The 12,741-nt window shown below is 54.3% G+C and overlaps 1 protein-coding gene across 1 annotated transcript; it reads right to left on the bottom strand.

Annotated features, from left to right (window-relative positions):
* Window positions 1-83: 83 nt before the first annotated feature.
* NAALADL1 (N-acetylated alpha-linked acidic dipeptidase like 1) lies at window positions 84-12,741 on the bottom strand. Its single transcript, XM_082340890.1, has 18 exons — window positions 10,590-12,741; window positions 10,331-10,503; window positions 10,127-10,248; window positions 9,622-9,744; window positions 7,495-7,778; window positions 7,289-7,393; window positions 6,497-6,582; window positions 6,252-6,371; window positions 3,255-3,340; window positions 3,108-3,171; window positions 2,955-3,022; window positions 2,609-2,700; window positions 2,437-2,527; window positions 1,613-1,694; window positions 1,355-1,528; window positions 1,193-1,280; window positions 990-1,082; window positions 84-675 (listed from the first exon to the last, which is right to left on the bottom strand). Exons 1-18 carry the CDS (start codon window positions 10,787-10,789, stop codon window positions 489-491), a joined length of 2,238 nt encoding a protein of 745 aa, XP_082197016.1. The 5' UTR covers window positions 10,790-12,741; the 3' UTR covers window positions 84-488.

Genomic DNA, 12,741 nt, shown 5'->3' with positions numbered 1-12,741 from the left:
TGCAGGGACAACAGCTAGGCTCAATTTATTTGGGAAGGGCAGGGAGGAGTTGAGACATGCTAGGGGCGTGGGGGGAGAGGAACCCAAATTGGGTAATGCCCTATCCACCCTGGCCTCAGTTTCCCCACTGGTCGCTGAGGAGTAGCTCTGGTGGTCTCTGAGTTGACATCTAAGGTTGGCATTATGCGTCCCATGCTCACCCACCCACCACCAAGAGCAGTTGGTGGTTTTGCCATCCCCACCATCCCTATCTCCTGTTCACCCGCTGCCAACCAAGAGCCAGGAAGAGGGAAAGTTTCATCTGGGGCTTGTCACTCCCTTCAAGTGTCTGCACTGGTGGGGCCCTGAACTGTTGCCTCAGAAGTTTGAGAGGGTCCTGTGGTTGTGCCCTTTCCTAGCATCAGGAGAGACGGGGACACACTCAAAACTGGAGTGGGAGAGGGTTAGGATAAAGGGTGGGGATGGGAGCTGAAGAATGAGGGCTAGGGTCAGAGGTCAGCCACAGGCCTCAGGGTGGCTGCTGCGCCCTCCAGGGCCACCACCAGGATGCTGAGCTGCCTCTTCACCTCAGCCCAGGCTGCAGAGCCGGGGCCTGTGTTCATGGCCTTGGAGCAGGCATTGGACAGGCCCGGGAACGTGGCTGCAGAGCCGGTGCGGGGTGCCCAGAGCACATGGCTGACAGGAGAAATGGGGGAGGTTCAGGACCATTCAGGGACCAGGAGAGAGGGGAGCTTCAGCCTGGAAGAGCTCCTGTATACAGCTAGGCACAAAAGCCCCTCTCCACTGGGGGTGCGAAGAGATGTAGGTTCTAGTCCCAGGGTGACCTTCACCGATTTGCCTCCCATCCTTTGAGCCTGACTCTCCAACTGTCTCAAGGGACGGGGTTGTGCTCTAAAGGCCAGCAAAACTGACATTTTCCTCCCTCCGGCGGGTGCCCATTACCCAGCCTCATCTCACTGCACCTCCCAAGAGCTTCAGGATAGGCTCACCTGTAGTAGCGTTCCTCTGGGAAGGCTCGCGAATTCAGGAAAGCCCGTTCCAAGAGCATCAGCTGGTCATTGAGCATCCGCACCTGCAGGGGTCTGGAGGTGACAGGGCCCTCTGGTCACCCTACAGCCAGCAGCCCAGCTGCCAGCCTGCATCCTGCCCTGGATGCCGCCCTCCCAGACAGCTGCTTGCAGCCCTTGCTCACTCGGGGGTGCCCTTCTGCAGTGCTGATATGTGTTGGCCCAACACCGTGGCTGCCTCCTCAAACTTCTCCACTGCGGTCACCAGAGGTCCTGTGGGGAACAGCCAGCATCTTAGCCCTGGGGGTGCAGGGCTCCCCATGCCCCAGTGTTGGGGGGCTCCGTACCCAGGCTGATGTTGTGCTGCTCCAACAGGCCACCAAGGTCCTGCTGGGCAGCATGCAGAAAGCTGCGGAGGGTCTCGCTGTAGTCACTGACATTAAGAGGCAGGAAGAGGCTGTCACTGAGCCGGAGAAGCACACTACCCGCGGTCTGGGCCACGGCCTGATGGCTGCTGAAACCTTGCAGGAAGGGCGACAAGGCCAGGGCTCAGTCTTCAGCCCATCCTCCTCCAGCCTCAGGATGCCCCTTGCCCTCGTCCTCACCAGGGTCCACAAACTTGTCCACGTAATCAAAGGTGTCAAAGGCTGTGTGGTAGGTAGGGTAGATCCGGGCTGAGGTCTTGCTCTGGGGGAACAAGACCCAGAGGTGACAAGCTTGGGATGGGAAGTGGAAGGAAGTGTACAATGTAGAGACGTTATTTCAATTCAATTGTCACCACATCTGTGAGGAAGGTTCTAGGATTCCTACTTTACAGAGGTGGAAGCAGGCTCAGAGAGGTTAAGTAACCTTCCTGACATCACACAGCTAATAAGTGGCAAAGCTGGGTCAGGTGCCAGTTTCCCATTTCAGATGAAGGAGAAGAACCTGGGGTTTGCAGTCAGACAAGAGGATTCAAATCCCAACTCCACCACTCAAGAGTGGTGTAGCCGTGGAGGGGAGAAAGGGCCTTTTGGAGCATCAAACAGGGAGACAGGCTGGGCACTCTGCATCCCTTATCTCATTTTACCCTCAGACCACCCCTGTTTTATACTGTTATTTAATCTGTTCTGAGATAAACATTTTAAGATCTCTGGAATCAGGATGCTTCTTACAGTCAGTGTCATCCTGCAACTAACTGACAGTGCTTTTTTTCCCTCCTGAATAGTGCATATCATAACAGTGCATCTTATACTCAGTTGTATCTTAAATTTGATAAAATAACATAGATGAGGGTGAACATGCTCAAGAGAGGTAAAGAAACTTGGCTGAGGTAGCACAGCTACTGAGTGATGGAGCCGGATGCAGTTTGCACTGGAGCAGCCCGAAGGAGAGGAGGGGGCTGGTGGAGCAAGGAACCGGGCTGGGGGATGGAGGGGTGTCCGCTTACCCGGTCATAGGTGTAGGCGATGTCCATGGAGGAGATGCCCAGGAAGTGAATGAAGGGTGCGTAGTCGCTGCCCGCACCCAGAGTGCCCAGGCTGCGGGAAGGAAGATGGTCAGGCTGCAGGGCGCTGGGCCCGCTCACCAGCCCGGAGTCCCCATCCCGGCCCTGGGATCACCTGGGGACCAGGCCGTACACCGGGCTGCTACGGTTGGAATATCGGATCCAGTTGTCATAGATGCTGAGACTGCTGGGGCCTGGTGCGGGGATCTGAGGGGAGGGGGATCCAGTCTCGGGGCTGGCCCCTCCGCAGGCCCAACGACCAGGCTGGTCCTCCGCTCTGCCCACCCGAGTTTCCAGCCCACGCACAGTCCTGCGTGTCCTACAAGGCCCACCCCGCAGCCTCAGTCCCACCCCCAGCCCCTCTAATAAGTTACCAGCTCCAGCTCCGCCTACCCCGTGTAGCCCCGCCCCGCCCCGACCGTCCTCCTCCCGGCCCAGCTCCCAGCCCCTCCCATTTCCACCTGTTTGGTTGCAGAGAAGATGACGCTTTGGACCGGGGGCGTCCCCTGCGCCCTCAGGGTGGCATTGGCTGTGAGGGGATCCGAGAAAGACTCTATTCGGGCCCCGCCCTTTCGTTTCCCTCCTCCCCGAGTAAGCCCAGCCGCCCCTCATACCAAACACCGAGATGTCCACGTTGATGTAGGCTACGGCGCGCTCCTGCAGCTTGCTGAAGAGCTCCTGCAGGTGGATGGGACCCCGTCAGCCCCGCGCTGCCCTGCCCCGGAAATCCCCTCGAGCGCCGAGCTGCGGGGCTCGCTCACCTCCGTGAACTCTGTGGAGCCGATGAGCCCAAACTCCTCTGCCCCCCAGCTCGCAAACACGATTGATCTTCGGGGACGCCAGGTGCCTGGGGAGGGGGATAAAGGGCTGGAGGGCAAGATCCCTCGGATCCTGGGGTGGCTTAGGGGGAAGGTTGAGGATGTGGAGGGGAGGGAGGGCTGGAATGGGCGGGGCACAGGCGACTGGAGGTAGGTCCTGGCACCTCCCTGGCCAAGCCTTCCCTGAGGCTCCATCCTCCTTTTACCAGCGCCCCTCCTCTGCTGTGAAACCCCCCCCCCCAACATTGTCGCCAACACCGATCTGCCTCCGTCAGGTGGTCCCTTCTGCCAGAATGCCCTATCCCCCTCTTCTCTCTGGCCGTGCTGATTAGAGGTCCCCCAACTCTCTCCTCCGTGCATCCTATGCAAAACTCTCCCCTAATCGTCTTCACTTGGTGATGATACGTTCACATTCTCCTTAGAGCGTTATCCATACTGAGCCAAATCCTTACAACACGTCGTGAGGGACAGACTATGACTGTCTCCATTGAGGAAACTGAGCCATAGAGAAGTTTAATGACTTGCCAGGATTACACAGCTGGTAGGCAGCAGAGCCAGGGTTCAAATCCAAGGCCTGGCTCCAGAGTCCAGGGGCTTAACCAATGCCCCACATTGCTTCTCATAGCTTCCCGCAGCCTGGCTTCCATCTCCAGTCTCTGTGCCCTCGCTGCTCTTGCCACAGGCCTCAGCCACCTCCCGGAAGCCTCCGAGGTCCTTGCTTGCCCCCTCACCTCCTTCAGACTCCCCCTCCCCCTCCACGGCACTATGGGCTCCTGGCTGTGCTCCCATCTCTGGATGCAACTCGGTCCCCTTTGATCATTCCTCATCTTTTTGTTTTAAACCAAAAATTTTTAAGTATAGGGACTTCCCTGGTGGCCCAGTGGTTAAGACTCCGCGCTTCTAATGCAGGGGGCCTGGGTTCGATACCTGGTCAGGGAACTAGATCCCGCATGCCGCAACTAAAAGATACTGAGTGCCACAACTAAGACCCGGTGCAGCCAAATAAATAAAAGTAAAAAAAAATTTTTAGGGCTTCCCTGGTGGTGCAGTGGTTGAGAATCCGCCTGCCAATACAGGGGACACGGGTTCGAGCCCTGGTCTGGGAAGATCCCACATGCCGCAGAGCAACTGGGCCCGTGAGCCACAATTACTGAGCCTGCGCGTCTGGAGCCTGTGCTCCGCAGCAAGAGAGGCCGCGATAGTGAGAGGTCCGTGCACCGCGATGAAGAGTGGGCCCTGCTCGCTGCAACTAGAGAAAGCCCTGGCACAGAAACGAAGACCCAACACAGCCAAAAATAAATAAATAAATTTTAAAAAAATTTTTTAAATTTTATTTATTTATTTTTGGCTGTGTTGTGTCTTCATTGCTGCGCACAGTCTTTCTCTAGTTGCAGCGAGCAGAGGCTACTCTTCGTTGCAGTGTGCAGGCTTCTCATTGAAGTGACTTCTCTTGCTGCAGAGCACGGGCTCTAGGTGCGCGGGCTCGAGAGCGCAGGCTCAGTAGTTGTGACGCACGGGCTTAGTTGCTCCGTGGCCTGTGGGATCTTCCCGGACCAGGGCTCCAACCTGTGTGCCCTGCATTGGCAGGCAGATTCTTAACCACTGTGCCACCAGGGAAGCCCTAAAAAATTTTTTTAAGTATAAAATGATACATGCTTGCAATGAAAAATTCCCATTTTTTTCTGCCAAAAATGCATAAGATGAATCTAATCAGACAAACCCAAATTGAGGGACAGTCAACAAATTAAATATCAGGATCATGAAAGAAAGAACAGCTAAGAAACTATTACAAACGACCCATGCAACTACTACATGTGCAACGTGTGATCCTGGATTTGTTCTTGGACCAGAAATTTCTTTTGCTCTAAAAGTTATTGGAACAGGGGCTTCCGTGGTGGCGCAGTGGTTAAGAATCCGCCTGCCAATGCAGGGGTTCGAGCCCTGGTCCGGGAAGATCCCACATGCCGCGGAGCAACTAAGCCCGTGCGCCACGACTACTGAGCCTGCGCTCTAGAGCCCGCGAGCCACAACTACTGAGCCCATGCACCACAACTACCGAAGCCCGCACGCGTAGAGTCCGTGCTCCGCAACAAGAGAAGCCACCGCAATGAGAAGCCCGCGCACCGCAACAAAGAGTAGCCCCGCCTCGCCTCAACTAGACAAAGCCCGCGTGCTACAACGAAGACCCAATGCAGCCAAAAAAGTAAATAAAATAAAGTACTTTGCCCATTTAAAAACAAATAAAACAAAAGTTTTCAGAACAATTGGCAAAATTGTTAATTTCCTGATTCTGAGCGTTGCACTGTGGTTAGGAAAGAAAATGTCCTCATTTTTAGGAAATATACAGCTCTGCCACCTGGTCCAGCTGCTGCTTCCCACATGCTGTGCCCTCCACCTGGATCTCCACCCCTACCGCTCCCAAAACTGCTGCCTCCCTGAGCTCTGGCTTGCATCTGGAAAGCCTGGTAGATATTTTTCCTTATAGCACGTTTCACAGTTGTCATTACAGCATGAACTCTGGTGTTCACTGGGGGATGTCCAGTGCCTAGAACTGACCTGGCACATAGTAGCCATGGGGGACATATGTGTTGAGTTGACGATTGTCCGTCACCCCTGCCTCAACTGGGCTGAGACTCCCTGAGGGCAGAGCCTGGGCACTGCCTCGCTCGAGGCCACATCTGGCCTCGCTTCATTGGAGAGGCCCAGGAAACCCTCAGAAGGTATTGCACAAGTTCCCTGTACCACACTGGGCTACTCGAGCGAGGCCAGGGCTGGTGTCCATGCATGTCTGCCCCCAGGGCCCTCAAGCTTCGCCCAAGTGGGCACTGGAGAATGAGAGAGAGGAGGGGGGACAGGACGCCCAAAAGCTCAGGGAGGACTGGGCTGGAGGTGACCTCCTGGGGAGAGAGTCCCTGGACCAGGGGAGCAGGATCCGCTCACCCTTCTTCAGCAGAGTTCCCAGGACGCGGGAGAGCTCCAGGAGGACAGCAGTGCCACTGCTGGGGTCCACGGCCCCGTGAACCCAGCTGTCCCGGTGGTTTCCATACAGCACGTAGCGGTCTGGCGGGAGGAGCAGAGTCAGACACCCGAGAGGAGGAGCCAGGGTGGGTAGAGGGGGTGTGGTCAGGGGCGCTCAGAGCAGGGCCGGGTCCTGGGGGCGCAGGCAGCAGTGAGGAGGCGCTCACCAGGCTCCACGGCCCCGCGGATGATCCCCAGGACGTTGGAGGAGTTCCGCAGCTCCAGGCGGTTGTAGACACTCACGTTCACCTGGCTGGGGGAGTGTAGGGATGTTAGGAGTCTTCCCCTCCACCAATGTGGGAGAAACTGAGGCCCAGAGCAGGAAAGAGACCTGGCAAGGTCACTTGCCCAGAAATACCGGGAGAGACAGCGAGGCTAGAGCCCAGCTCTGCTGATTCCAATTCTCCTTTGTAGTCACTCACTTATTGGATATCTAGTGTATGCCAGTAGCGTACCAGGCTCTGGGCGATGACTGAGACAGACATGGACCCCACCCTCGTGGGGCCTCCCTCTCCTGAGGGAGGCAGACCCCAAGGAAGTGAACAACTGCAGGCAGTGAAGGGGCTCGGGAGGACACTGACAGGTATCTGGTGGCGGGTGGGGAGGTTAGTGCTGGCCAGGAATGACAGAGCGTGGGGAAGGATGTTCCCATCAGCAGGAACAGCAAGTGCAGAGGCCCTGATGTGGGAAGGAGCTTGGTGTGTTCAAGAGAGGGGGCGGCTGGAGAATGGAGGTCCAAGATGAGGTGGTGGGGGGACCCCACAGGGCCTTGTGGGGCACGCAGCTGTTTCACAGGCTTCCCCAAAGACAAGACAGATATTCTGGAATCAGGGAGGGGTTGGGAGACAGGAGAAAGGGAAAGGCCAGGCCTTGAAGTGAGCAGAGAGGAAACCAGGGGCAAGGAAGCATAACAAGGGAAGAGAAGGGGAGCGTTGGGGGAGGAGGGGGCCCCATCTCACCTGCCTGCTGGGAAGATACCATCAGAACGGAAGCCGGGCCCCAGCTTGTAGTCACAGCCCAGGGCTCCCTGCCAGGCAGCCGGGGCTGAGGTTCCCTGGAGGTTGCTGGGGAGGAGGGGGAGGCCCATCAGAGCAAATATGGGTGCGGGGGTTGAAGTTAGGGGGCCACTGGAGAGTGGGCAGGAGACCCCAGGGCAAAAGCTCACCAGAGAAGGACTTCTGCATCCTTGAAGCCAATGGGCTGAGTGGGAATTGGGGGAAATCCTGAGGCATTGTCAGAGTCCAGGCGGAAGGAGGAGGGGTTGGCTGGAAGGTAAGGAGTCAGGGGGTCCCCAAAATACTCAAAGTAGGAGCCTCGCTCCACCCCCGAGGGAGGAAGTCCCCAGGAGTGCGGGAAGGTCTCGTTCGGCAAGCTTTTCCCGTCGTTGATATCTGCAGGGTCCGTGTACACCAGCACCCCAGCCACCCCATACTTGGCAGCATTCACAGCCTGCAGAAGGCAGAGGAGACTGTGTTTAGGGGAGGGGCGAGAAGGGGGCACATCTTGTTCCTCTTCCTCCCTCCCTCACTGTGGAAGCCAGGACAGATCTGTCTTCCCACCGGCAAGATGATACTTACACAAGTCATTTGTTGCTGTGCTGCCTGAGACAGCAAAAGACTGTTGAGCCTAGGCAATGGCTCATCAATCGGGTCATTAAATAAACTGAGGTACCCTACAGTGGAGTACTATGCAGCTGTATAAAAGAAGGAGGATGTGCTCCTAAACTCATGTTCATATGAGCCCTGTTCATAGTAGCCAAAAGGTGGAAACAACCCAACTGTCCATCACTGATGAATGGATAAGAAAAACCTAGTATATAACGTGCAAAGGAATATTACTCAGTCTTAAAAAGGAGTGAAGTTCTGATACATCAATGAACTTTGAAAACATTATGCTAAGTGAAATAAGCCAGACACAAAAGGACAAATATCACATGATTCCTCTTATGTGAGGTACCTAGATGAGGCAAATTCATAGAGACAGAAAGTCAAATAGAGGTTACCAGGGGCTGCAGAGGGAGAATAAGGGAGTTAGTGTTTAATGGGTACAGAGTTTCATTTGGAACCATGAAAGCATTCTGGAAATGGATAGTAGTGATGGTTGCACAATATTGTGAATATCCTTAATGCCATTGCATTGTACATTTTAAAAATGGTTAACCTGGTAAACTGGTAAAATATATGTTATATATATTTTAGGACAGTAAAAACAAAAAAGTACATTAAAAAGAAAAAAAATCAAGGACAGAGTTTATGTACCAATTGAGAATGATCTCCAGGATGTATTAAGGTGAAAAAAGCATAGCTCAGAGCAGTATTGTATGCTACTTTTATATAAAAGGAGAAGTAAGTAAGAATATATCTTCATATGTTCTTCTTCCCAAAGAAACTCTGGATACATATCCCATAAACAAACAAACAAGCTACCTTTTGGGAGGATGGCATTATGAGAAAACTTTTTCACTCTGTACTTTTTTTTTTTTTAAAACTGGAAGTTTCATAATCTGTATAATTCCACCACGCCTGTTCCCCTTTCTTTTCTTCTCTTTTCTTTCCATTTTTTTACCTCCAGCTCTTATCATGGGCACATCTTTTATTTATGTATTTATTTTACTTCTTTTTAAATTGTGATAAAGTACGCATAACATGAAATTTACTATCTTAACCATTTTAAAGCATACAGTTCAGTGGCATTAAGTATATTCCTACTATTGTGCTACCATCACCTCCATTCACCTCCAGAACTCTCTTCATTTTGCAGATTTGAAACTCTGGACCCACTAAAGACTAACTCCCTAGTCCCTGCTCCCACTCTATACCTCTTTATATTTAAAATAAATAAGTAAGTAAACATTTAAAAAAACACAGACATGTAACCCTCAGTCAAAATTTTGTGTTGAAAAGAAGCAAGTTGTTGAGGAGGGGACAGCAGGAGGGATTTAAGTCGAAAGTTCAGAAGAACTACTTCACAGGAGGACTTAGACTTCCAGAATATCAAAGCTGAAAAATTTGCCCAATTCCTTTATTTCCCAAGGCTCAGGGAGGTTAGGGGAGATATCCAAGGTCGCACAGCACCTAAGTGTTCTTTGGGCCAATCAATGGGCTAGAGCCTGGCTGGGCAGAGTGCCAAAGCAGGCCATTGGTGGGTGGAAGGAGTCCTTCACCCTCTCCTGCCCCGAGCCCAGGGCTGGCCTACCCCTCAGCCCTGCTCCATCCCCTTCCCTCGCACATCCTCCTGCCCACTGCCAGCCCCCCTCCCCACCCAGCCCCTTGCACTGGGGGCTGCTGCTTACCTTAGCCCTGCGCCCTACACCCCCATAGCGGGTCAGGACGATGCTATCTTGGAGTTTGATGCCCTGATGGTATAGCTCCATGAAGTCTTCTTCCGAGCCCCGGTTGGCATAGACGAGGAGGCCCTGTTCCCCAGAGAAGGTGACCCTTAGAGCCAGGCCCAGGAAATAAGGGGAAAGGCTGAGTGGCAGGAGGAAGGATTTAGATTCTGTCCCCCAACCTCGCCTAGAGCTTATAAGCTCCCCAAGACAAAGTCACACCTGGTTTGCTCTGTGTCCAGGTACCCTGTATCAGGTCTGGCTTTGAGCAGGGCCCATTAGTGTTTGTTGAATAAGTGATGGGCAAAAGGAGTCGTAGTGGAGTGTGGAAGCAAGTAAATTCTGGGTGGGGCTGAGCCCCAGTTGAGGCGCTTTTCTTCAACTGCCCCTGGGTCAGGATGGGAGCAGCTGGGGTAGGAGCCAGCGGGAGCTGGGCCATGGCAGCAGGGAGAGGGTGTCCCAGGCCCACCTGCGGGGTTCCGGGGGGAGCATAGGCAGCATACGGTGGCACCACATTGGGGTCCCCCTGCTCCCCAGTCAGGTTCTCTTCACTTCGTTGGGAGGAGAAGAGGATGTCCCCAGCAGGACCCACTGTGGAGAGAGGGCAGTGTCCGGGCTGGGCCCGGCGGCTCCCCCGGCCCACAGGCCTCCCCAGGCCAGAGCAGGACCTCACCAACATCCACACGGTTGGGCTGCTCCTGGCTGGGGAAGGACAGCAGCACTTCGTACTCAGAGGTCCCGGCTGAGTCCAGGCCTGACTCCGGGTCCTGCCAGCGCCGCAGTAGCAGCTGCACCAGTGCCTCATCCCGGGGGCTGGTGGCCAGGTGCGGCTCCTTGGAGAGTTCCCTGCAGGGTGGGCAGAGGGAAGGGTGGGCCCAGGGTCAGGGAGGAGCCTCTGGCAAACAGGAGGGGCACACGGGCAGGCCTCTCACCTAAGGTTCTCCCGGATCCTGTTGGCATCGAGCTGTCCCATGACAGCCTCAAGGATCTCCAGGTCCAGGTCCTGGGAGGCTGAGGCACTGGGGGCTGGCAGGTCAGTCCCCTTGGGGATGGCAAAGTGGCCCAGGATGATCCCCAGCCCCAAGAGGGCAGCGGCCCCCAGCAGCCCTCCTAGCACCTTCACGCACTGCATCCTGCAGAGTCTTGGCCAGCTGCTGTGGCTCCTTATAGATGGGGTGTCAGGTCCAGTTAACCATTACCTAATAGGTGGCCCTGCCCTTTGGCCACTAGCTGGCAGGGAAAGTAAGGGAGTGTCCTGCAGGAAGGGCCAAGAGCTCTTCACATCCAGCTCGATTTCTGCAACATTCACTTGGAAGAGACCTCCAAGGGGCATCAAACCCATACGTGGACGCTGAGGCTTGGAGAGGGACAAAGTTTCACCCACGGTCTCCCAGTAGGAGAGGCCAAGGTAGGACTAGAACTCAGCCCCTGTCTCCAGAGCGGGGCTGGGCCTGCTGCCCACCATCCCTGCCCCTGTTTCCCTGGTGTCATTCCATCTCCAGCACATCCAGCCCTGGCTACTTGACTGGGTTTTAAGTTCAAATCCCATCCTTTGCTAGACGTAAGTTGTGTGACCTTAGGCAATTCACTTAACTTCTCTGAGCCTGTTTTCTTAGCTGTAAAATGGGATAATAGAACCTATTTCACAAAACTGTGGTGCTGTTTTCATTAAACAAGGCCACATCTGTAAAAATGTCTAGCGTGGTGTTGGGCCCGTAGTAGGAACTCAGTACATTTTAGCCACTCCTGCCTCATCTGACCCCTTAAAATGCTAAGCCTAGAGCTAAGGGAAGAAGAGGGACTCAGAAGAATTCTCTGTAACTATCCTGCAGGGGTTCCAGTTTATGGGAGGAAGTGGGACTCTTAGAAAAGGAGACTGGGGACTTCCCTGGTGGTGCAGTGGTTAAGAGTCCGCCTGCCAACACAGGGGACACGGGTTCGAGCCCTGGTCCAGGAATGTCCCACATGCCACAGAGCGACTAAGCTTGCGAGCCCCCACTACTGAAGCCCGTGTGCCTGGAGCCCCTGCTCCGCAACAAGAGAAGCCACCGCAATGAGAGGCCCACGCACTGCAACGAAAAGTAGCCGCCAGTCGCTGCAACTAGATAAAGCCCGCGTGCAGCCACAAAGACACAACGCAGCCAAAAAGTAAATTAAATTAAAAAAAAAAGGAAGACTGTTCTAGAGGACAGAGCCGGAGAAGCACACTTTCTTGACAAGCTGACCTCCATCCCCTGACCCTACCAGGAATCCATCCATCTATTCATCCATCCATCTATTCATTCATCCATCCATTCATTCATCCATCCATTCATTTATTCACTCCTTCACTCATACCTGAAAGCATCTTTCAGTTATTCAGCCCTATGCCACATCCATGCCAGGCCCTGGGGAAGCCAAGGTGCCCAGGAACTCAAGTCTAGCAAGGGAGTCAGATAGGCTTTGGGTTCAACCATGTGGTAAGCGCCCCTATAGAGGGAGGACCGACATGCTCCCAGTGGAGAGAATGACAAATTCTGTCCAGAAGGGAACACTTGAGGGGAATCTTCCAAGGATGAGAAGGTATTCAGCACGCAGAGAAGGCAAGTGGCAGGCCATCCTTACAGATGGCCTGGCATGTATAAGGGCTGAGAGGGAGAGAGAGCCACCAAGTACTCGGTATAAGCCTCTTTCAGACTTCATAGACAGCCAGGCCGGGCTGGGAAGGTCTCTGGGGCTCAAGTGTGACTCCTTCCACCTGCCATGGCCTATCCTGCCTTGGGATTCTGCCCAGCCAGCCTGCAACACATTGGAGTTTTTTTGTTTGTTTGTTGTTTAAATATTTATTTATTTATTTATTTGGCTACATTGGGTCCTAGTTGCGGCGCATGGGCTTCCCCAGTTGCGGCACGCCGGCTTCTCTCTAGTTGTGGCACGCGGGCTCTCTAGTTGTGGTGCGTGGGCTCCAGAGTGCGCGGGCTCAGTAGTTGCGGCGTGCGGGCTTAGTTGCCCCTCGGAATGTGGGCTCTTAGTTCCCCAACCAGGGATAGAACCCGCATCCCCTGCATTAGAAAGCGGATTCTTAGCCACTGGACCACCAGGGAC

This window comes from Balaenoptera borealis (assembly GCF_965194805.1).
Source record: "Balaenoptera borealis genome assembly, chromosome: 11".
Lineage (NCBI taxonomy): Eukaryota > Metazoa > Chordata > Mammalia > Artiodactyla > Balaenopteridae > Balaenoptera > Balaenoptera borealis.
This window is presented reverse-complemented; position numbering and strand designations above follow the sequence as displayed.

What these genes read in the sequence shown, in the direction of transcription:
- NAALADL1 (XM_082340890.1), bottom strand. Translation starts at nt 10,789, where the DNA reads ATGCAGTGCGTGAAGGTGCTAGGAGGGCTGCTGGGGGCCGCTGCCCTC. An exon ending in GCTCCACAGAGTTCACGGAG is followed by an intron (nt 3,172 to 3,254) that starts GTGAGCGAGCCC and finishes ATCCACCTGCAG; the next exon opens with GAGCTCTTCAGCAAGCTGCA. An exon ending in GGACAAGTTTGTGGACCCTG is followed by an intron (nt 1,529 to 1,612) that starts GTGAGGACGAGG and finishes CCTTCCTGCAAG; the next exon opens with GTTTCAGCAGCCATCAGGCC.